Raw genomic sequence first — 21,462 nt, 5'->3', positions numbered from 1 at the left:
AGCGTCTCGATAAGACGTCGTGCAGATTTGTCCTTTGGGGTTTCGCGCGTCGTCAAAAAAATTCGATACGCTCCTGCACCTGTGACAGGAAAATGAGGGATTTTTAAAGGTGGATGTGAAGTCATAAGCCGTGAGACAATATCGAGCTAGAACAGGTGACGCGGCGACACGTAAGGCTATTGCGTTGCGCTCACTTATTATAAAATCAGTCACCCCAACCCTACAACGATCAAACGATTTTGATATTTTCCTAAACAGGCACAGACACATCATTTATTTTAATGCGATTTCCTTTTTACTGACGCCGGAGGAAAAGCCACCAGCTGGCTTAACACCCATAGGCGTCACTCAAAAAGATTTCTGGGGGGACCCCATAAATAAATAAATACAAAAAAAGATAAATATTCTAATTGCAAAGTATGGGCAGCAAAAGTAACAAAATAAAAAAAATACGAACTAAATTAAAGAGATCACAAAATATTTCAAAATAGTACAAAAACTGTACTTTATTTAATAGTTTCGTATCCGCTCCTGATGCTTCCTCTTTTCAAAATGGTCTTGTGGAGTACAAAATGGAGGACACCACACCCCAAAGCCATCCCCGTGAAGATCTGAAAAGTAGCTTTTCCCCCTACGTATCGATACAGCAATCCTCCAATAACACTCCCGATTGCGTACCCTGAAAGCAGCATCTCCTGATAATTCTGTGAAGATAATTGGAGAGATTTACCGGTCCCGTCGCTCATTCCCGCAGCGATCCCTTGCATCGTCGCTGACATTCCTGCAGGAGCCAGGTCGTCGGCGTACGCCACAATTGCCGTATACGTCAGCGCGTACGTCGGTCCTTGCATGAAGAGTTCGATTGGTAGAAACCACCACGGCGACGGTGCAATTGCGATCAATCCGAAACGTAAAGCGTAATTAAAGAAGCACGTGGTGAAAGTGTGCACGTGTCCCAGACGTTGTAGAATTTTTCCTGGAAATTAAGTTAGAGAATCGCGTGTCGGAAGGGAATTAATCGGGGCCGACCTGATAGTGAAAAGAATATTACTTCAGCGCCTAAAGTTTCAGCGGCTAAGATTAATCCTTCGATTAATTTGACGTCGGGTGTGTTCGTCTGCATTGCTAAATCTTCCAAATACCAAAAGAAGAAGTAGATTATCAAAGCGTCTAACATTCCTGCGAGTACTGCGAATGTGATGAATGTGAGCACGTGCTTGTCGTTTAACACTAGCTTCAGGTCTTTGCAAATGTGTTTAGGGGCGGGTATTACCGGCAGCTTAAATTTGATCGGTTTGATATGAATTACTAAATGATTGTGGAGCTTACTTCGAGCTTGAGACAGACGAACAGATCGAAAATGGAACATGTAGTCATTGTAACGAAAGCTGGAATGTACTTCAGCGATTTTGCAGAAACGAGGTCCACCATGTACCCAGAAATTAAACCTGTTAAGCCGAACCCTATAGATCCCCACAGCCGTTGTTTACCATATAGTTCTTGGTTTTCTAAAATGTTTACAGTTTTACACGTGCGGTGTAAAATTTTATTTGCAATTGCCATACCCACGACATCAAAGCAAACAGCGTCGCTTATGGAATTAACAACGTTAAATCCTATTGTTGCGACAGATATAAATATTATGAAAGCCCAAAAGGTGAGTGTTTTGTAAAGATTTGGTTCAGGTTGTTCGGTACAGGTCAAGTAGCAGTTCAGATCTTCTGACTGAAGATGTGACGACGGCAAAGCACAAAGTCGTTTTATTTCAAAAGTGTCCAAAAATGAAGTTGTTTTTGTTAAACAAGTGGAGTTGCAAACCATGGGAGTTGCGTTGTCACAAATGCCAGAAGAAGTGTAATTGAAGAATTTTAGATTAAACTTTAACAAAGGTCTAGATGGAAGAAAGTATATAGCGCCGAAAGAGAGTGTCATTGTTATTATCAAGGACAAAAAGATTATTTTTCTATATTGTCGGTATACGTCGAACAGTAGACCGAAGAGTGGTTTTGTTAGGAGAAATGTAAAGGGCAAAATTCCTGTTATTATCCCCATGACTAAGGACGATATTCCGAGGTCCTTACCAATAAGTGGTAACTGGGGAAGTATTGGACCTAGAGCTAAATAAGGAAAATGGTTAATGAAGTATTTTAATTCAATAGTTGCTTTTACAGTTTACTCACCGGCCATGAAAAAGAAATAGTGAAGTTTTATAGGTAGTAATTTTTTGTTTATCTTCATATTTCCGTAAAAGTGAAACACTGAATACATAAAATGTTCGACTAAAGTGTAGCGTAAGAAAAACACTTCGTTGTACTGACTGGTTTTTTTATCGTTGTTTATTTAAAAGATTAGTGTATTGTATATTGAGCTGCACTTCAAAATGTTACTTTAAGACTTACATTTTTAAATAAATAAATGACATTGTTGTTTTAATAGCTTGGTCGGGTGCATTGTACTCGATATTTCAACGACTTCTAGTTTTTTTCTCAAAACTGTCAAAACCGTCGCAAAAAAAACCAAAATCTTTTAGCATTCAGCTATGGATTTAAATTAAACAATTAAACAATAATATCCGTATTTACCTTTTTTCTGTCTATTTTGTTGGCCTCTAAATGGATTTACACCATGTTACTTAATAATAATGATAATATATTTTTTATAATAATGAAATGCAAAGACAAAATATCTGTTTTGTTCTCATCGATTTCAAGAGGATTCTAGCGAAAATAGAACCAAAGGCATATCCCAAAAATTAGAATTAAAATCTCGTTGTCTATTTTACTACTGGATTGAAGAGAAAAATTCAAGAAATATTTTAGCCTGTTTCCTAAACAACGTGAAACAATTGAGATGGAGAGTTTAGTATTTTTCACTGCGTTAGGTTTTGGAACTAGAATTTAACAACGTGCAACCTATCAGCGTACGGACTATATTTGTGTATTCGTCCGAGTCTGAGTTTTTTGGCCGAGGCGCAGCCGAGGCTTGAAAACAGGCGAGGACAAAAGGCAGTTTTGGCAGAGGTGCACATTAAATTTTTTAGGCGACCCCACGAACTACAAAGCAAAGTACATTACTGCAAAAAAATACAAATTTATTTTGTATCTACCTTTTTCAAATAGATACATTTATTAATACATATTAACATTTTTCTTAAAGTATTTTTTGTCAACTTTCCAACAAAACGAGAAATTTACTATCTGCAATGCACAATTACTTATTTTTATTTACGTTAAACAGACCAACAAATAGTGCCACGGTCACGTCCGAAAAAGAGTTACTTTTCGTCCGCTTGTGAGTACGTAAAATTATGTTTATTTCTATTTCAAGTATCATACGGTATCAAGACACGGACACAGTGATAAAAATAAATGAAAATGAGATAAAAACAAGTACGTGTTTGCTTCGCTCGTTTATTTTTTTTGATATAATGCACCAATAACAACTACATTTCTTATCAATTATTTTAAATTTGCTACAGAGTTACTTTGAAGCATTTACTGCTTATTTTCGTACAAAAAAAGAAATTTCTTGTTGATCTTCATTTTCCTACGCTCAAAAAATTCCAGCTGTTGGGTAATGCAGTGAAATGACTGCAGCAGTTTTAGTTTTGTCATTTTTATCATATAAGTGCACTCATTGCAGATAAAGAGAATTGTTTTTTCTTTTAATCTGACAAACCCTAAATAATACTTTGTGGGGATAGCAATAAAACTCAGAATGGTCATCACTCATCATTAAGCTAATTATTTATTGCATGCTTATATCATACAATATTTAGAAAAATAATTGTTTTAATCCACTGAAACTTGTTTCTAACATTGTCGCTAGATTTAATAATTTAATCTTAATCTCCTGGTCTCGTCACCAGTTCTTTGTTGCATCAAGAGTTAAACAATGAAAAACAATAAATAAACAGATTATTATGTATTTTTGCACAGCCATCTTTACACACACGTGCTTTTAACTTAAACCGCAGCCAAACATAGTAAACTCAGTCAACTTTTAACATTTTTTTTTTGCCTAAGCCATAAAGTGACAAAGATATTTATCAAATTTGTTGATACGATTGTTTATTTGGGTCAAATTGCTGGTGCAAAATACATCTGTACAAAAATACGTAAGCCACTCCGCAGACAATTCCAGAAATACTAAAAACCTGCAATGTAGTTTGCGTCCCAATATACGCAAAAAGTTGTCCAATTAGCACCGAACCAAGCGCAAATCCTAAAAATGATTGATTATTTTTTCTGCTTTGGAAGTTGTGTCAACCAACCAAGACCATCGTCCACATTTGGTGTAATCCCCTGCATGGTAGCCGACGCACCTGGAGGTGTCAATTCATTAGCGTATAGCACAATTGTGGAGTAACTGAGCGCGTAGCAAGGTCCACTGAACACAAATTCTATAAAAATTATCCACCACGGCGACGGCACGAGCCATATCAGCCAGAGACGAAGAGAGTAACTGAAAAAGCACAAACTGAAACAGGTGACGTGGCCTAAGCGTTCCAAAATTTGTCCGGATATTGAGAAAAAAATTATTTCTCCACCGAAGGTCCTAGCTGCTACGATTAAACCTTCAATGAACTTGATATTTTCTGTGTGTGTTTCCACCGCCAACTCTTCGATGTACCTGGAAGTTACGTTAAAAGAACATTTTAAAGGGATTTCTTGAGTAGTACCAAAAAAGGAAAAAATTCAATAACGTGTTGAAAACTCCTAGTAGCACGGCAAATACAAGAAAGATGAGAATGTTTGGTCTTTTTAATATTTCTTTGAAGTCTTTGAAAATGTTTACAGGGGGGTCCATCACAGGTAGCTGAAATTATTTTTAAAATCAATTCATTCTGTCTCAGTGACCAAAACAGTACCTCCAATTTAACACAAACTATCATATCCATTACAAAACATGTAACCATCATAATAATCGTAGGAAGGTAATTCATTTTGTTTGTATTTTTCGAAATACTTATCGTAGAGCCCGAGATCAACGCTGCAGTACCATAACCAATAGAACTCCACATTTTCTGTTTACCAAAGTCACCATCCCTTCCTACAAATTAGATTGCTTGTATGTATTAGATAATTTGACAAAAATTTACCCAACTTGCCGATTAAATCAAGACAAAGAGCATCGTTTATGCAAGTGACTACACTTAATCCAGTAGTTGCCACAATGATTGCCACTACAAAACTCCAAAATGTGGCAGATTTGTATATTTCGTCATCTTCGGTACTTTTGTTGCAGACAAAATTAAGTGTTAAGTTGTTGGGCGAAATTTTGCACAAACAATTCTTCCCTGAAGGATCTGTCAGGGCACAGATTTTGTTACTTTTGGAATGATTCATCAAGAAGAAAAACGCTGTTTCTTCACCACAGTCAAACCTGCAGCGATATTTTCGTGTAAAATCAGGTAATTCCTAGAAAATTGCTTCTGATTATTATTATAATTATTTAAGACAAATAAAATACTAACTGTGTCGTTGCAAATAGTAAGTGAATTGAATGTTAAATTTGCAGATCCTAGTTGCCATATGGAAATGATGTATACGATGGAATAAAACAAAGCTGTTAATATTATTAAAGCCAGAAAGATACATTTTCTGTAGTTTCTGTGTAGGTCAACTAATATACCAGTTCCCAGTTTTGCCACCAAATAAAATAAAGGAAGAACTGACATAACAGTTCCCATCACAGCTGACGATATTCCCAGCTCTTTGCCGTAAACAGAAATTTGTGGATCTACAGGACCGATTACTAAAACTTCAAATGACTCTATTATTTTTTAAACTGTTAATACTTACCTGCATGAAGAAAAAAATAATGTGCCTTTATGGGCAACCATTTCACATTTATTTTCATTTTGGGCTTTCACCACTTTATTCGTGCAGTTTGAAATTATTCGCGATAAGAAGTTGTTGTAAAACAACCAAAAATTGTACACATAATATATAACTCTTAACTATTGTGTTTATGCTGCTTTTAAAACAATGAAATGAGTAATGACTAATGTCTTTTAAAATAGATCAAGAGACTTGTTATATATCTTTATATTAAATATAGAACAAACAATTTCGGCAGTTATTGTAAATATGATAACAATATGTTAACAAGTTGTCTCGTGTATTCTGTCTTGAGATTTGTACTCCACATTTTGGGAATTCCTCTTGTTCGGAAAACGTCGCCGCAGGATAGTTTTGTGAAGGAGAACATGCGCGATGCAACAGAAAAATCCAAAACCAGAAAAAACGAACAGCGTGTATTTTGCTCCGATGTATTTGAACAAACACCCTCCCACGAAAGAGCCAACGGCAAAACCTGAAAGAAATATTTCCTAAATTTGCAAGACTCGTTTTCGCGTCGCCGTACCGAGACCGTCGTCCATTCCTGCTGCGATTCCTTGCATAGTTGCGGACGCTCCTGCTGGGGCCAAGTCGTTAGCGTAAGCCACGATCGCCGAATACGCCATCGCAAAAGTGGGACCGTTCAAACAAAATTCAATCGGGATGATCCACCACGGAGAAGGTGCCAAAGATATCAAACCTATTCGTAGCGCATAGAAGAAGAAACAAGCGCTGAAACAGTTGACGTGACCGAAACGGTTGAGGAGTTTTTTCGATATGAAGAAAAATATTATTTCGCCACCTAGAGCCTCAGCGGCGACTGTCAGTCCTTCGATTAATTTGATGTTTTCGGTGTTTGTTGCAACAGCCAAGTCTTCCAAATACCTAATGGGACGGCGTTAAAAATTGTTTGATGCAAAAACAATACAGTAGGTACCATAACAGAAAGAAAATGATTAAACTGTCTAGAATTCCTACAAATGTTGCGAACGTGAGAAAAGTCACCACAAGTCCATCCTTCAGTAAATGTTTAAATTCTTTGATCATGTTTTTTGGGGCTTGGATTACTGGAAGCTGCAATCACGTAAATTGCAAATGTAATTGTTCAGAAGTTGTCTTACTTTTAGCTTGGCACAAATCGCGATATCAATTAGAACAGAGATTAGCATAATTATGAAAGCTGGAGCGTGGGTGGTACTTCCATCTTGTGGAAATAAAGTGGAGATGTATCCGGAAAGTAAGGCAGCTACTCCGTACCCCACAGTTGCCCAAACTCTTTGCCTTCCATAATCTCCATCAGCTCCTGTCGGTTTGACTTATCAGTACGGAGAAAAAATGATATTGCATAAGTACCGATTATATCAAAACAAATTGCATCAGTTATTGACATAATGACGTTAGCTCCGATACATCCAACGTACATGAAGGTGACGAAGCTCCAGAAAGGAAATGTTCGGTACAAACACCTGCTACTAGTGTCTGCATCTTCCTCACATGTAAACTCACATGTTTGATTGGTAAAAGCAAAATGATGTGACAGAACACAGATATGATCTTGTTGGATTGTTACGAGAACTGTAGTTGCTTCATCTCGACAGTCTGAAGAACAAATCATCATTTGGGAAGTGCATTGATGTTTCCTTTCGATATCCTAGATAATAAAGTTTAATGAGTGTCACTTGACCCGATTTTAATTACTAACTGTGTCATCACATCTTTGTCGAAGGTCGCCTGGTGATGGTTCATACATTAACTTCAACAGGGGCTTTTGGGGTATGAAATATATCGCAGCAAAGGATAGCGCCAGGATTGCCACCAGTGTAATAAAAATACATTTCCTGTACCTTCTGCACATGTCTACCAGCACACCGAAGGCTGGTTTTGCTACTAAAAAGGCAAAGGGGAGAATTCCTGTGACGGTTCCCATGACAACTGACGATATCCCTAGTTCTTTTCCATACACTGGCAGTTGAGGGAATATCGGACCCAGCGCTACCAAAACAAATTGTTGAAATGTTTATAAAAGAAAAAACCTCACCTGCGTAGAAAAAGAAAAAATGGAGTTTTACCGGCAACAACTTTTTATTGATCATGTTTACTGTGATTTGTTCCGTGAATACTGATCTATTCTAATTGTGTCATCTGGAGTTTATCGTTTGAAAAAGAGATAAACGTCTAATAATGACGTATGAAATTAAAATAGAGATGATCCATTTCAATCGAGTCAAGTCTTAATGTAATCTTTTATTAGAAAAATAAAATGACATAAAACACTTGTGTAAATTTAATTTAACATAATTAGCTGATCCCGTACGTCCCTTTGTACGCCTCTTCTGGACTCTTGTATTCAACAACTGGAAGATTCTTCTCGGGCAGTTGCTTGCGAAGCACAGTCCTGTGCAAGACCGCGTGCGCGATGCTGCACAAAAGTCCGAACGCACTGAATATTTGTAAGGTGTGCTTGCTCCCGAGATACTCAAAAAGGAACCCCCCGAGGATACTCCCGATGGCATAACCTGCCAACAAAACACTCAGCACCGTGAGGGCGCGTTCGACGGACTTACCAACGCCGTCGTCCATCCCTGCCGCTATTCCCTGCATGGTGGCGGACGCCCCCGGCGGAGCCAACTCGTTGGCGTACGCCACGATTGTGGTGTAAGTGAGGGCGTAGGTGGGTCCCTGCATGCAGAATTCAATCGGGACGATCCACCACGGCGAAGGCGCCAGCGAAATCAGTCCCAGTCTGAGGGCGTAGTTGATGAAGCACATGCTGAAGCAGTGGACGTGACCGATTCGCTCGAGGATTTTCCCCGCTATGGAGAAAAAAATCACTTCGCCACCTAAGGTCTCAGCAGCGACGACCAAGCCTTCGATCAGTTTTACATTAGGCGTGTTGGTCGCAGTTGCCAGTTCTTGCAAGTGCCTGGAAGTTTGTTGTCAGCAGAAGACACAGCAAGTTGTAGACTCACCAGAAAAGAAAGTAGATCAAGAGACTGTCCAAGATTCCGGCGAATACTGCAAATGTGATGAAAGTGATGACGGATCTGTGGTTTAAGAGTTGTTTCAAGTCTTTGAGGATGTTTTCAGGGACTGGGATTATCGGGAGCTGAAATGAAAAACTGAAGAAGCTTGTCTTGAGTGAGGTGGATTTTATTACCTGAAGCTTGACACAAGCTGCGAGATCGATCACGGAACACACCAGTATTATTATGAAAGCGGGAGCGTAGTTGATGGTGCTTCCGGAGAAAAGATCTACGATGTAGCCGGAGATGAGAGCCGTTACACCGAATCCCACAGTTCCCCAGACTCTTTGTTTTCCATAATCGCCATCTTCTCCTGGAAGTTGTGATTAGAAGAGAACTCCACAAGTTGTGTTAGTTTACCGATGACGTCAAAACAAATGGCATCACTTATCGAATTGATCACGTTAAAACCTATTGTTCCAATCGACATTAGTATCACAAAACTCCAAAAGGAAACAGATTTGTACAAACAGTTGTTATCAGTCTCCACATCCTTGTTGCTGCAGGATATATCACATACAGTCAGATTCGTAAAGTTTGTCTTTTCATTGTCCAAAGCACAAATTCGATATTGTTCCATACTGGAGTTTGTCAAAATTGCCAGAAAATCTCTCTCTTGGAGAAAACATCTCGATTTGCAAGCGACATGCGTCGTCTGATTCGTACACTCCAGTTCGGTGTTGATATCCTGAAAGGGATTCCCCTCTCAGAAAAATCGAAATTTGTGAAAAGTGAAACCGTTGAAACAATTACGACACTAATTGTCAAAAAATAAACGATAGCATTTCTTGCATTGCTAGCATTTATTTTTTGCAAAAATTGCCCCACATTAAACTACTGACTGTAACATTACATGTATCCAGAGTAGCGCTGAAATTTTTTAACTCAAACTTCAGGAGTTCTCTCGAGGGGATGAAGTTCATCACGGTGTAAGAAACCGTCATGACGACGATCAGCAGCATGAAAATTGATTTTCTGTAGTTTCGGTAGATGTCTACCAAGAGTCCGAAAGCTGGTTTGGCTAGGAGGAAAGCGAACGGGAGGATCCCGGTGATGGTTCCCATCACAACTGACGATATTCCCAGTTCTTTGCCGTAGACGGAGAGTTGTGGCAGGATTGGTCCCATCGCTGAAATTATTTTTTTGTCGTTGGGTATGCAGGAAGATTTTGACAAATTATTGGGTGGCAGTTGAGACAATCAATATCGAATCTTTGTCGAATCATTCGAGACAAAGTCGGGAAAAATTGGACAAAATTTGGACTCACCTGCCATGAAGAAAAAATAGTGCGCCTTTATGGGCAACAGTTTCTTGTTGATTTTCATTGTCCTGACGTTTTCTTTTTATTGTTTACATTGAACTTGTTCTATGATTCAGGATCAACGAGCGCATATTAAATTGACGATCTGAAATATAATATCGTTTTGTATTATTTTTATCAAATGAAACGATAAGTTTTATCTATATTACCTTTTAAGATCATTGTCAGGAGTAGACAGCAATTTTTTTATATAAATTATTTACAGTGGTATTAAAGATCCATTGTTACGTAACGTTTACAGTGATAATCATTATTTGACAAGGTGAATTACTATAGGTACTAAGATTTAATTATATTTTTCGTAATAATTTTTTTTGTTCGACACTGTCAGAATTTGAGATTTTTCTCCTATGTGAACGGATTTTGATAAATGTCACAACTTGTTAAAACGAAACGTCAAGCTAATTTTAAAGGTTTTAAGCGATTTGGAGCCTTTAAGGGGCTCGTCGAACAAAAAAACGCTGTATTCAACTCGTTCGTGTATAAATTGGGCCTTTTTTGACACTCGTGGGCCTTTAAATCGCTCGTTTCACTCGCGTTTTAAAATAGCCCACCCGTGCTAAAAAGGCCCAATTTACACACAAACTCGTCAAATAAACTAATATTTAATGTGCCAACACATTATGGTACCATTAAAATTATCATTAACGTTAAACTAAGTAAATACGAGTTATCTTTATCTGCGTGAATCATTGAGAGGGGTCGCGATGCACACATGTTATTTTTTTTATATATGTATGTATCGTCTAAATAAAGCAAACATTTGGAAATTATAGCAAATACAAATAAACAAAATTCACAATAAATAAATGATTATAAATATTGTTTCAATCCACGCTTAACAGTCTTTTCAAATTTTCTAAACCCAAAAAATTATTATTATCTTAATTATCTGTAGGTACTCAGCAAGAACAATTTTTCTTTATTTTCTAAATTATCTTGAAGTGATGCAGACTATTGTGCGACTTTGTACAGGCTAACGTACTTTCTTATCAAAATGTAATCAATTTTACCATAACAAGTATTATTGATCGAAAGTCATAACCGTTGAACTAAAATAGAAAAGTTAATTTTAACAGCTTTGCTGCAATAAATTTTCTATTGCTAAATCTAGCTACTGGAATATAACTTTTTAAAATAAATATTATTAGCATCTCATTTCTGCGAGAGATGTCTATTAACTCGTAAATAATTACATGTTATGTAACGTATCTCATTGTAATGATTTTTTAAATAATTTTGTTCTACACTTTGTTTCGGTTCTTCATTTACTCACCTTGTCGTGTTGATGTTTACGTGCCAGTATTTTTAGTACATTTCTTTGTAATTCCTCATCAACATAAAGTCGCCCGTCTTCAACAAAAGCAACTATCACTACTAGCACTCCCTATCATCGTGGTCAACAATTATTATTTTGTTTTTAGAAAAACCAGTCGTTTTATTTGCACCATACTGTAAAATTAAGTGCGATAATATGCACGAACACAACACGCAAACACTAAGGTTACATCCAGCGGTTTCTAAAAATAATTATCTTCGGAAATAAGCAATGATAAATAAATATATGTACGTTGTTCTACACTTTTAAACATTCCATACCGCAACGTACACGCGATTTTAACAATTTAACACCGCTGGTTTTCTCGCTATGTTTGTTGATAAACAACAGTTACATTAACTGGTTTGTATTTTTAGTGTGGCGACCTATTTTGATGGTGACCGCGACACATTTCTTTTCATATTAATTAATTCGAGTTGGATGTTGTTGTTCAACTTGGAAATTTATTCATGAAAAGGACGGACAAGGAACTGGTATCTTTGCGTTTGTTTACAGAACACGTTGACAATTATTTAAAAAACGTCTGTTCAAACAGTGCCTAATTGATAAGCGCTAAGTAATTAAAAAAATTCAAAATCGAGCAGAAAAAAGGTACATGATGTTTATTGGGGGGGTTTTCTCTTTTTCTTATTTCAACTTAAGTCATTTTGACATGTCAAACAATTTCATTAAAATGGCGATGTGTGGATAGGCAACACATAATACACGGCCGATGATCAATAATTAGCCTAGGTCAGAGTTGTCTCTGTTTTAGCAGCTAATGGGGCAGCTTCATAAAACAATTTTTTTATAATATAAATACTTACTTTAACGTTTATTTTATAATTATTAAACTGGCAGGTATTTTTTTCACTTCTGAACTTTTGAAATTTATAGGTATTTATAGGTACATTGATTTACGGAGTTTTCTGACTCACACATATTTTATTTATTTAAATCGATAAAATATCATTGTTATCTAAATTCTAAACCAATATTTCTTATATTATTTGATGAGAATTTTTTACTGATAAGTGTCATTCAACTAAAACCGGAAAATAAGGTATTTACACGGAACATTTATTTAAATATGTATTTTTGTTGTGGCTAGAACTGTACCAATTTCAATCATTTAAGTCTATTCATGGATAGTCACGCAAGTTTGGATGTTCTTTGCACAACCTGAGGAAGTGTCGATCGCATTTGCTTGTGCAATATTAAAATTACAAAATCATATTCAATTAATTTGTATTATTGCTTGAGAAAAAGAGATGGAAATCACCTATTGTCCTCTTTTTGCGCTTACTCATTCCTCGGCATTAAACAGAGTGACATTCGATAAACGGCGTCACAAATGTAAATTTTGTAATTTAAGAGAAAGTCAAAATAATAAAATAGACGTCATTCTGTAACTTCAAGGACGGCGAAGCATTTTTTGAAACGGTTTTCTCACAACCGCGTCTATTTTTTATATTAACGAGCATAATGATTGAGACCTTGCTGAATATGAAATATTCAACAAATAATTAAAACCTTAATAGGTGTTTATCTCTGCAACTGAATTAATCTGTCGCAACTGTTGAACCTGGAATGCGAGAAGATTTTGACTTTTTGGAAGTTTGAGCAAAAATAAATTCAGGTTAACGGTTTGTGCGGAAATGTGAGGCGAAAGAAGTGCCTCCCATTTAGACAAACAGAAGCCCGACGGCTACGCCCCTTGCGTAAATCCCCACGATCAAGCACAGAGCGGGAAATCCACGCATCACCACCTCATGCAAATGTGTAACATGGTTCGGGAGTCTTACGGAGGCACTGTCCTTCATATATCAAGAACACAGATTCTAGGCATCCATAAAACGCATTAGCTATAATCAGTGTTGTTCCGGCCGCGTAGAAGTGAGTTGGTGTCATGACCACGAAAATCCAAAGGACCTCGTGCGTTTTCTTCGTGGCTCTATTTGTCTTGTCCTGTGCTTACAGCGAAAAATGTAAGTGGGTGGTGACGCCTTCGCGACCAATTTGCAGAAAATTAATTTCGACCGCCGACCCAAAAACTAGTTTTTCGTTATCTTCGCCAGACTCGTCTGAGTTTTCTTTTTGTTCAGGGAGATTATAGAGAAATGAAGGTCAGACTTTGAATTGCCTTGAACTTAATGTTGTTTAAAGTCGTCCTATTAGTACGAAATTAACGTGATGCATTTTTACCCATGAAATTCGTTCTGAAGTATTTCTGTCGCGGCAAAAATAATGTAGGAATGTGTCGTTAAGTGCGACAAATATTGATAAGTGGATGATAATTTTTTAAATCGGGTTTTAATCGCCCAAACATTTTACCACCATGAACTGATATTACAATAACATTTAGCATATCAATACTTTCGAAGTTTGTACAATTCCGTCATACATTTTTTTTTTCAAATATTTACATTTTATATGGTATATTTGTTCAAATAAAATTCTTCGTATGAATCTATGGGATTTTCACACCTTCTACACAAGAACCGGTCACATTCAGATTATCATATTAAATCAACTTCAATTCTCAGAAAATGAAAATTATTTTTCATTTTTCCTAACAACACAAATAATTTTTTATCACGGTGTAATTAACTATATTTTTTGTCTTTGCGTGTGCGTAACTAATTTGACTTTGAGGATTCATTACCATTCTCCATTTATACCTCCGCGGAAGTCATCTTTGTCTCTTAAAGACCCTCAACAAACTCGTTCTGTCGTCCAAAACGTAATACAATCCCCGAACATGATCCCATTTGTGGTTGAAAGTTCTGGTCTTTGTTTGGACATTATCTCAATTCACTTTAATATTATCACGTTAAAAAACAGTTGTTGCTTTTAGTCAAACTATGCATAGTGGATGGTAGAGGAGGTTTCAAACGTTCGGGACGTTATTGTCCGACTCTGGACAAACCCGAGAGCAAAGCAGAGTGTGTTCTCGGAATCGATAGGTAAAAACCGTTTAAACACGTGTCGTGCCAAGCTTTATTAAAATGGGTTCGCAGATTAGACTGCTTAAGAAAAATTGCCAAAGGACAAGCGGACTTCTCGGTATTCACACCGGAGGATCTAGTTACCGCCACGAATTCAGAAATTGAGGTGCTGCTCACAAACGAACTGCGCTACACCGAGAGTAGGAACGTGTTTGGAGCACTCCAAATTTTCTAATTTTTTTATTGTAGCTAAGTATGAGTACGAGGTGGTGGCAGTTGTGCAAGACTCGGCGGGAATTGCGAGCAAACATGATCTCAAAGGTAAAAAATTTTGCCATCCTGGATACGGCTACGAAACAGACTGGACTAGAATTTTATCGAATGTACGAAACTAATCAATCTTGTTGTGAGTTTCAATCTAGACTAAATGTCCCACTTTTAGTATTTAGAAGCATCCGTGATACCTCAGAGTTGCGAGACTAAATTCACCATCACTGAAAATCGCATCAGAGCGTCTTCACAATTTTTCAAGAGTGCTTGTAAGGCAGGACCTTGGGTGCACAACCCTAAACTCGATCAAGAATTGAGTAAATTTACCCCCCAGAGTGGTAGTCCGTGGGATTAATTTTGTTTTTTAGAACAAAAATATCCGAATTTGTGCGCGCTTTGCGACAATCCTTCCAGATGCGAAGGTTCTGACAAGTACTGGGGAAGACGCGGTTCTTTGTTTTGTCTAACTGATGGCGCAGGCGACGTCAGTTGGGCCCGTCTAGATGACGTTCGTCTTCACTTCGGGTTAGTACCTGGAGGTCCTGAATCGTCTCCAGAAGGTTACAGTTTTCTTTGTCCCGATGGTACCACCAGACCTGTCAACGGTACGAATCCTTGCATCTGGGTGGTGAAACCGTGGCCGGTTGTTGCAACCAAAAGGTACCAAATCGCTGTTGTCCACTTTCCAGATTAATCAGTGATTTGTAGAACCGCTGCCCAAGACATCCAGGAGTTTATAGCGTCTCTCTCCGGCGCGGATAGTTTTTCTTGGCAAGCCGCGGTACTCAGTTTGATCGAAACCTTCCACATGTCCATCAACAAGCTGGAACCGATCGAACCCATCGAAACTTTCCTAGAGAAAGCTACGGGTTTTCTCAACGCTAACAGTTTTTCTGGGTGTCATCCTCCAAGAACCATCCGAATCTGTACCACTTCGATAATAGAAAACGCAAAGTGCTCGTGGTTGAGAGAATCGGCAGCAGTCTACGGCATCGAGCCGGACTTAGACTGTCTCAAAGCGGACAACACAACGCATTGTATGGACGCCGTAAGCCACAAGGCCGCCGACATCGTCATGGTACCACCAGATCTACTCAATGAAGCTATACAAAAGTATAACTTGAAAAGTCTCTTCTACGAGACCGTCAACGACAACGCAAAGTACCTCACCGTAGCTGTGACCAGAAACGGTACCACCATCAACAAATTGGAAGATCTTCGAGGTTACAAAGCTTGTTTTCCCGCTTTCGACGGAGTAGCGTGGAATTCAGTGGTGTTCACGTTACGCGACAAAAATCTTCTTCGTTCTTGTCCTTATACTGCAGCGGCGACCAGCTTCTTCGGGTCCAGTTGTATTCCAGGTTTGCCCCATAATGAAAAGTACTGTGATGCTGTATCGTACAGAGGAGAGTTTGGAGCTTTGCGATGTTTGCTCGACAAGAAAGGCGATGTTGCGTTCATTTCCAAAAATTCGATCGTCGATTTTGTCAACAGTGAGTACCACACACTATTTTAATTTTTTTAATAGGTGATTTTAGGCCCAATTGAGAATAAATTTGGAAGGATAACACCAGAGTTGTTTAGCGTTATGTGCGAAAAAAAATCTGAAGGTTGCCATTTGACTTGGTCACCTGTCGGTCAAGCAATGGTCAGATCTAACAGTACCACTCTTTGGACCGAAGACACGCTTGATGTATTTTTGCAATTGGATAGTTTGTTTGGTAGAAGTTACAAATCGTTGACTACACCTCTGCAAATGTTTGGGCCATATAATGGAAAGTCAGACATTTTGTTCCACGATAATACGGCACGACTTAGGAATGTTCCGATGGTCAGAAATCTGGACAATATGCAACGATTGTACCAAGATTTTCTCGTTGATAACAAAACGTGTGTGCCTTCTTCGTCCAGTAGCTCTAAGTGTATTGTTTTTGTATTATTTATTTGTGTTTATTTTGCAATAATGTGGTACTAATAAGTACGAGTACGTTCGCTTACTGTGATATTAAATAATTTTTAAAAACTGTCTTTTGTTTTACCCGCCTTTAATTATTGATCCCGACCGAAAGCACCAAAGCGTGAAGCGTATTTTACCTTTTATTGATTATTTCAGGGACATTCTAGTAGAGTTGGCAGTTAGGTTGACATACATAAATGTGACGGATATTTTATTCAATTTATGTCTACAAAGAAGGTAAATCTGACAAATTTTCTTACGTGGTATTAACAGAATAAATTAGGTGAAGGATGGAATCGCCAAGCAATTGGTCAATACGACGAGGACGAAAAGGGGGACAGAGACGACGAAAAAGGAAGTACCAAAAGTACGAACTAGCACTAGGACTCTGAGCAAAAAGAAAGACGAAGATGAAGAGAAAATAAAAAAGCAAGTTTCAAAACCACCAGCAAATCAGAGTTCAGTTAAACGAGTAAGTAGACCTGCACCGACCAAGAAATCTGTGAGTACTACTAAGCCACCGTCGAGTAGACCTGTCACACCACCTAGTAGTAGAGTGACTAAAAGCCAGTACTTTCCTAGCAAGAAAATGTATTCCAATGCACTTACAATTGAAGATAAAAAGATAAAGACACACAAAGTACCGAGTTCGAGATCTATTGTACAGAAAGTCGCGAGTCCTAGAATTACTCGTAGTACTAATGATATATCCCCCGGTTCGAGATCTATTGTACAGAAAGTTGCGAGTCCTAGAATTAGTAGTAACGACACATCCCTCGATACTAGTTCTATGTCGGAGAGGCCCAGAACGGCAACTCTGCGAAAAGGGAGCATCGTTAACAACAATATTGTTGGACCAGACGTACCAAAAGCCAAAGTACCACTCACTATCAAAGTGGAGGAAGCTCAAGAGGAGTACGAAGACGATTTTGACTCCTACGAATCTGATTTCGAGGAGTACGACTCGTCAAATTCGCTCGAGAACGTGTCGAGTACCACCACAACGAGTGAAACAAGCGAGAGCGAGTCAATGGAGCTTAAATCCGCCCCGAAGCGTGTCAGCTCGGCTGGTACCGACGACGAAAAGAAATTAGATTCAGGCAATTACGAGCTACCGGAATCTAGACATAGACAAATTCTGGACAACATAAAAGAATCAATCGAGAAAGAAAACGCTAATTTGAATCGCGACCAAAACAGAAGCAATCTGGGGTCTCTGTCTGACGAAGGTTTCGAAGATGGGAAGTCGCTGCAGTTTATCAATTTTTTGGGGGCTCAGAAGAAGTACCAACACAGGAAGAGTGTCGAGTTGAGGCGGAAACGCGGCCAAGAGATTCTGAGCATGATTCGACTGGATCATTACAGCTTTACTTTGTTGGACTTGCCACCAGTGCCTTACGACGTTTTCATCAAAAATTTTGGAAAGAGTAATACAGTGCAAGCGTCGGTACAGACAGGCGAAGATGACGTAAACGAAGAAGTGCAAACTGACGAAATCTCTTGCAAGAATAAATGGACACAGTTTCCTCCAGTTTTCGACAAAATTGAACAAAACGACGAGTTTTGGGAGGTTTACAAGTGCAACTATTTAGGCGTGGGGGGAGATGCGGTCGAAAAAGAAAAATCTGAAAGTTCGTACAACGAAAGTAGTTTGGAGAGATTTTTACTGGCAAGTGGAAATCTCATTCTTAACTTACAAGCCGAGGCGAATTTGCAAATTAGTAATGAGAGTAGTCAAAGCAGCATTCCGTTTAGCAAAGGTCACATTTTATACAACACACAAACACTTGACATTCTCAAAAGTAGGACAATAAATGATGTTTGCTTTTGTGCAAACAACACCAACAAAATCTTGACAGTTCACGGACGAGACAGTGAAGATGCTTTCGAAAAGAGTGTGGTGTGTTTGTGGAACATATCCAACCCTGAAACGCCAGAAATGTTGTTTGTTGTTTTCGGTGAAGTTATTTGTTGTACGTTTAGTTTCGATTGTCCTAGTCTCATCTTCGGTGGACTCGATAATGGGTAAGTTTCATTCTAGTCGTTACCAACTCTTCTAATTCGGTATTAAAGAACTGTAGTGGTATGGGACACCCGAGAAAATTCAGCGTGTCACAAAAATGTGTACGCCGAGCAAGACAACTTCTTGATGCGTGGTCCAACGTACTCGACCGAAGTTGGTCGCGGACACTCTTGCAGAATCGTATCTCTTCAGTCTTTGACCAACACGTCAACACCAACGAGTCTTTTTGTCCCTCACAAATCAACAGAAGTATTTATCTTCGAAGAATGATTCTCGACAACTAACGAGAAGCTATTTTTCAGGTGTGTAGTCTAGATGAAGAGGGCGATGTTATCATTTGGGGAGTGATTTTCAAAGACGAGAGTCGCGGAAGGATCGTAGAAAATCAAGGTTTGGCTCATTGGGGATCTGTGATAATCGCTATAAATACAAGAATATCTTTGAGAAAGCTGTATCCCGAGATTGACGATTTCAACTGTACGGACCTTGCTGTCAGCCATTTTGATTCCAGCAACTTGTACATTTCGACGAGTTACGGAATAATCGTGCACTGTTTGACCAGTGGGGGCAAAAGCGGCGTGAAGAAGTTTCTTCCGAGTGAGTATTGGCACAATCTACAACAATTCAACTGATTGTGTTGTTCCCCTTGCAGACATTTACTCCCAAGCAAATTGTTTAGAAATTTGTCCCTTCTCTGCCGAATACTTAATTTCTGGATTTGACAACGGCCACATAAATTTTTACTCGCGCTCGGTCGAAAAGCCCTTGATGGTACTGTCCAACAAAGACACGTTGGAAGGTCGATGCAAAATACAGATTATCCAATGGTCACACAATCGTCCACTAATTTTTTATACTAAAGATGTAACAAACACCATTCACGTGTGGAATTTGAAGGTTAGTGACATGTTTCCCATCTACTCTGTTCCCTTTAAGGAAAATATAGTAACTATGAGACTATCACCGGTAATTAGCGATAATGACGGTGCTCCTGAAAAAACGTATATGGTGAGTTGATTAACTTGTTGGACTGGACAACAATATGATTGTTTTTAGATGATTGCCACCGACAAGGGCTCGGTTTATGTTCATCTGCTGAACGACGAACATGACCAACAGTCTGCGGAAGCGTTCGAAGCGGATCGCCGAAAATTCTTGAATTATATTAATCGATACGTTTAATTTGTTGGTAGATGTAAGGACCACATGTGCGATAATGAAGTAATATATTTGTTTACTCTTTGATTGGTCTGACTGCCTGGGAGAAAAAAACACACTTGACTCATAACCTTCTATTGGACTTCATTCGTGAATAGCACTTGGGACAATAATTAACAACAGAAGTGTTGGAAGCGCTTCTTTTCCGTCTGGTCGGAGTGGTGCGACCGTAATCGTCGTCGTAATAGGTACTGTGTCGTCTAAACTTGCTCGAGATTTTATCTTTGCCTCTAAGATCTACAACGCTCTTGCGTCTGGTCGCAAATTTGGACAGGTTTTTGCAACTGGCGCATCTAAAATAGTCCGGTCCAGGTGTGGGTCTTCTCGTGGCGACCTTCTGCGGCGGAGATTTCGCCTTGACCAGGAAGTAGTTGCCGACTTTTTCGATGATGTCGTTGGCGCATCCGTACTGGAGCGCCGCGTTCACGATGTCGTAGACTTTCTGTTTGTTTTCAGTGTCGCTGTCCGAATAGCCAGACCTTCTGGTGCTCTTCTTTAGGATAGATTTCGAAATGGGATCGTACTTTTCCCCGTCGAAATAGGAGGAACTGTCGTTGTTTCGCTCTCTCGCCGACTTGAACAAACCCTTTAGTTTGGACAGGTAGTGAAGGACGATGTTGGCGTAACTTTCGGCGGTGTTCGGAGTCTTCTTCCGGGGGATCGGCGACCTGGACTTGGCAAATTTCACGTGTTTCTTGTAAGGCGTATATGGTGCCATAATGTTAATAACTGAATAATTTTGACATTATTTTGGCGTGGCAACAAAAAACAAAATTCCACGAAATAATCAAGCGAGGACTCTGGATTGGTTTATTGACAACACGAACAATTTTTGTGAGCGTCGTACTTGTACCCGATGTCACACTGGTCCTCGTCGTCGTCTTCGGCGTCGGTCTGCGGGCACAGCTGGCAGTAGTCGTCGTATACGGATTTGGGGGGGCCTTTTCTGCGTTTCCGGCTGCACACGGGGGGCCTGGGCTTGGGACAAGGTGCAGCCCCGCCGCGTCTCGACTTCTTCGTCGCGGGTGCGTAACATTTAGAACAAGTGCTTTGCGAACCGCCCTTTTGAGAACAAACAGGCTGTTTACACACAGATTTGGAACGTTGGGATTGACAGGGGTCACAAGTATCCTCAGATTCTTCCTCATTCTCATCTTGACAACAGACATTATTAAACTGTCGTTTGCGCTTTCCGCAACAGCTTTGGTCGCTGTGGGCGCAAACGTCATTGCACACGTTACTGTACCATGTGGGCGGAAATATGCACTGGATTCGCTCGGTTTCTTCGTTCTTAAACTTGCAAGGGGCCAGGTGGATCGATGAAGCCGGGAGTATCAGACTGAACTTCTCCTTCTTCTTCTGGATGAAGTGCATCTTGACCCCGTACTTCAGAGAGGCCAGCACTTGGCTCTTGATGTCACCGTCTAAACAAAAGTGTTTTATCATGTGCATGGCTATGTCTTCTAATGTCGATCCTTTAGCTCCTGTGCGACTTCCATGGAGTAGTTTTAACGTTAACAGGACTTTAAAGAGTGCACTGG

The 21,462-nt window shown here is 39.1% G+C and overlaps 5 protein-coding genes across 9 annotated transcripts; 2 read left to right on the top strand and 3 right to left on the bottom strand.

The window, feature by feature from the left end:
• Positions 1 to 393: 393 nt before the first annotated feature.
• On the bottom strand, positions 394 to 2,433 carry LOC138135523 (major facilitator superfamily domain-containing protein 6-like). Of its 2 annotated transcripts, XM_069054274.1 has the most exons (6): positions 2,181 to 2,433; positions 1,566 to 2,117; positions 1,330 to 1,508; positions 1,030 to 1,279; positions 731 to 976; positions 394 to 679 (listed from the first exon to the last, which is right to left on the bottom strand). In XM_069054274.1, exons 1-6 carry the CDS (start codon positions 2,266 to 2,268, stop codon positions 507 to 509), a joined length of 1,488 nt encoding a protein of 495 aa, XP_068910375.1. In that variant the 5' UTR covers positions 2,269 to 2,433; the 3' UTR covers positions 394 to 506. The 2 variants fall into 2 exon arrangements, with proteins under 2 accessions (XP_068910375.1, XP_068910376.1); XM_069054275.1 differs by having other exon boundaries at positions 1,566 to 2,431.
• A 1,295-nt stretch (positions 2,434 to 3,728) lies between these two features.
• Positions 3,729 to 7,991, bottom strand: LOC138135522 (major facilitator superfamily domain-containing protein 6-like). Of its 3 annotated transcripts, none has more exons than XM_069054271.1 (13): positions 7,882 to 7,991; positions 7,546 to 7,835; positions 7,197 to 7,494; positions 6,965 to 7,146; positions 6,781 to 6,917; positions 6,370 to 6,728; positions 5,805 to 6,318; positions 5,477 to 5,757; positions 5,102 to 5,420; positions 4,871 to 5,052; positions 4,682 to 4,818; positions 4,274 to 4,632; positions 3,729 to 4,224 (listed from the first exon to the last, which is right to left on the bottom strand). In XM_069054271.1, exons 1-7 carry the CDS (start codon positions 7,934 to 7,936, stop codon positions 6,107 to 6,109), a joined length of 1,533 nt encoding a protein of 510 aa, XP_068910372.1. In that variant the 5' UTR covers positions 7,937 to 7,991; the 3' UTR covers positions 3,729 to 4,224; positions 4,274 to 4,632; positions 4,682 to 4,818; positions 4,871 to 5,052; positions 5,102 to 5,420; positions 5,477 to 5,757; positions 5,805 to 6,106. The 3 variants fall into 3 exon arrangements, with proteins under 3 accessions (XP_068910372.1, XP_068910371.1, XP_068910373.1); XM_069054270.1 differs by having other exon boundaries at positions 4,871 to 5,048; positions 5,107 to 5,420; XM_069054272.1 differs by having other exon boundaries at positions 4,871 to 5,048; positions 5,107 to 5,420; positions 5,477 to 5,742.
• A 76-nt stretch (positions 7,992 to 8,067) lies between these two features.
• LOC138135520 (major facilitator superfamily domain-containing protein 6-A) lies at positions 8,068 to 11,952 on the bottom strand. Of its 2 annotated transcripts, none has more exons than XM_069054267.1 (8): positions 11,464 to 11,952; positions 10,134 to 10,272; positions 9,709 to 9,995; positions 9,227 to 9,554; positions 9,001 to 9,179; positions 8,813 to 8,949; positions 8,408 to 8,766; positions 8,068 to 8,359 (listed from the first exon to the last, which is right to left on the bottom strand). In XM_069054267.1, exons 2-8 carry the CDS (start codon positions 10,189 to 10,191, stop codon positions 8,142 to 8,144), a joined length of 1,566 nt encoding a protein of 521 aa, XP_068910368.1. In that variant the 5' UTR covers positions 10,192 to 10,272; positions 11,464 to 11,952; the 3' UTR covers positions 8,068 to 8,141. The 2 variants fall into 2 exon arrangements, with proteins under 2 accessions (XP_068910368.1, XP_068910370.1); XM_069054269.1 differs by lacking the exon at positions 11,464 to 11,952 and adding an exon at positions 10,337 to 10,463.
• A 1,335-nt stretch (positions 11,953 to 13,287) lies between these two features.
• On the top strand, positions 13,288 to 16,746 carry Tsf3 (Transferrin 3). The gene is made up of 8 exons (XM_069054266.1): positions 13,288 to 13,493; positions 14,363 to 14,471; positions 14,526 to 14,653; positions 14,703 to 14,836; positions 14,896 to 15,040; positions 15,092 to 15,383; positions 15,432 to 16,216; positions 16,262 to 16,746. Exons 1-8 carry the CDS (start codon positions 13,415 to 13,417, stop codon positions 16,696 to 16,698), a joined length of 2,109 nt encoding a protein of 702 aa, XP_068910367.1. The 5' UTR covers positions 13,288 to 13,414; the 3' UTR covers positions 16,699 to 16,746.
• Positions 16,747 to 16,761: 15 nt separating this feature from the next.
• Positions 16,762 to 19,948, top strand: LOC138135518 (cytoplasmic dynein 2 intermediate chain 1). Its single transcript, XM_069054265.1, has 6 exons — positions 16,762 to 16,917; positions 16,964 to 18,705; positions 18,754 to 18,952; positions 19,006 to 19,300; positions 19,356 to 19,711; positions 19,760 to 19,948. The coding sequence occupies exons 1-6, from the start codon at positions 16,903 to 16,905 to the stop codon at positions 19,883 to 19,885; spliced, it is 2,733 nt and encodes a 910-aa protein (XP_068910366.1). The 5' UTR covers positions 16,762 to 16,902; the 3' UTR covers positions 19,886 to 19,948.
• The last annotated feature ends 1,514 nt before the right edge of the window (positions 19,949 to 21,462 follow it).

Source organism: Tenebrio molitor, chromosome 7 (assembly GCF_963966145.1).
Source record: "Tenebrio molitor chromosome 7, icTenMoli1.1, whole genome shotgun sequence".
Taxonomy (NCBI): Eukaryota; Metazoa; Arthropoda; class Insecta; order Coleoptera; family Tenebrionidae; genus Tenebrio; species Tenebrio molitor.
Note: the sequence above shows the minus strand (reverse complement) of the source record. Positions and strands in the feature narration are given on the sequence as shown.

What these genes read in the sequence shown, in the direction of transcription:
- LOC138135520 (XM_069054267.1), bottom strand. Translation starts at nt 10,191, where the DNA reads ATGAAAATCAACAAGAAACTGTTGCCCATAAAGGCGCACTATTTTTTC. An exon ending in TGGATACATGTAATGTTACA is followed by an intron (nt 9,555 to 9,708) that starts GTCAGTAGTTTA and finishes AATCCCTTTCAG; the next exon opens with GATATCAACACCGAACTGGA. An exon ending in TTGATCTACTTTCTTTTCTG is followed by an intron (nt 8,767 to 8,812) that starts GTGAGTCTACAA and finishes ACAAACTTCCAG; the next exon opens with GCACTTGCAAGAACTGGCAA.
- LOC138135522 (XM_069054271.1), bottom strand. Translation starts at nt 7,936, where the DNA reads ATGATCAATAAAAAGTTGTTGCCGGTAAAACTCCATTTTTTCTTTTTC. An exon ending in TTTTTTCTTTTTCTACGCAG is followed by an intron (nt 7,836 to 7,881) that starts GTGAGGTTTTTT and finishes TTGTTTTGGTAG; the next exon opens with CGCTGGGTCCGATATTCCCT. An exon ending in AATTTGTTTTGATATAATCG is followed by an intron (nt 7,147 to 7,196) that starts GTACTTATGCAA and finishes TCAAACCGACAG; the next exon opens with GAGCTGATGGAGATTATGGA.
- Tsf3 (XM_069054266.1), top strand. Translation starts at nt 13,415, where the DNA reads ATGACCACGAAAATCCAAAGGACCTCGTGCGTTTTCTTCGTGGCTCTA. An exon ending in GGACTAGAATTTTATCGAAT is followed by an intron (nt 14,837 to 14,895) that starts GTACGAAACTAA and finishes TCCCACTTTTAG; the next exon opens with TATTTAGAAGCATCCGTGAT. An exon ending in CCGGTTGTTGCAACCAAAAG is followed by an intron (nt 15,384 to 15,431) that starts GTACCAAATCGC and finishes AGTGATTTGTAG; the next exon opens with AACCGCTGCCCAAGACATCC.
- LOC138135523 (XM_069054274.1), bottom strand. Translation starts at nt 2,268, where the DNA reads ATGTATTCAGTGTTTCACTTTTACGGAAATATGAAGATAAACAAAAAA. An exon ending in TGTTTGCTTTGATGTCGTGG is followed by an intron (nt 1,509 to 1,565) that starts GTATGGCAATTG and finishes TAAACATTTTAG; the next exon opens with AAAACCAAGAACTATATGGT. An exon ending in GGGAATGAGCGACGGGACCG is followed by an intron (nt 680 to 730) that starts GTAAATCTCTCC and finishes TGCTGCTTTCAG; the next exon opens with GGTACGCAATCGGGAGTGTT.
- LOC138135518 (XM_069054265.1), top strand. An exon ending in TTCGGTGGACTCGATAATGG is followed by an intron (nt 18,706 to 18,753) that starts GTAAGTTTCATT and finishes TCGGTATTAAAG; the next exon opens with AACTGTAGTGGTATGGGACA. An exon ending in CGTGAAGAAGTTTCTTCCGA is followed by an intron (nt 19,301 to 19,355) that starts GTGAGTATTGGC and finishes TTCCCCTTGCAG; the next exon opens with ACATTTACTCCCAAGCAAAT.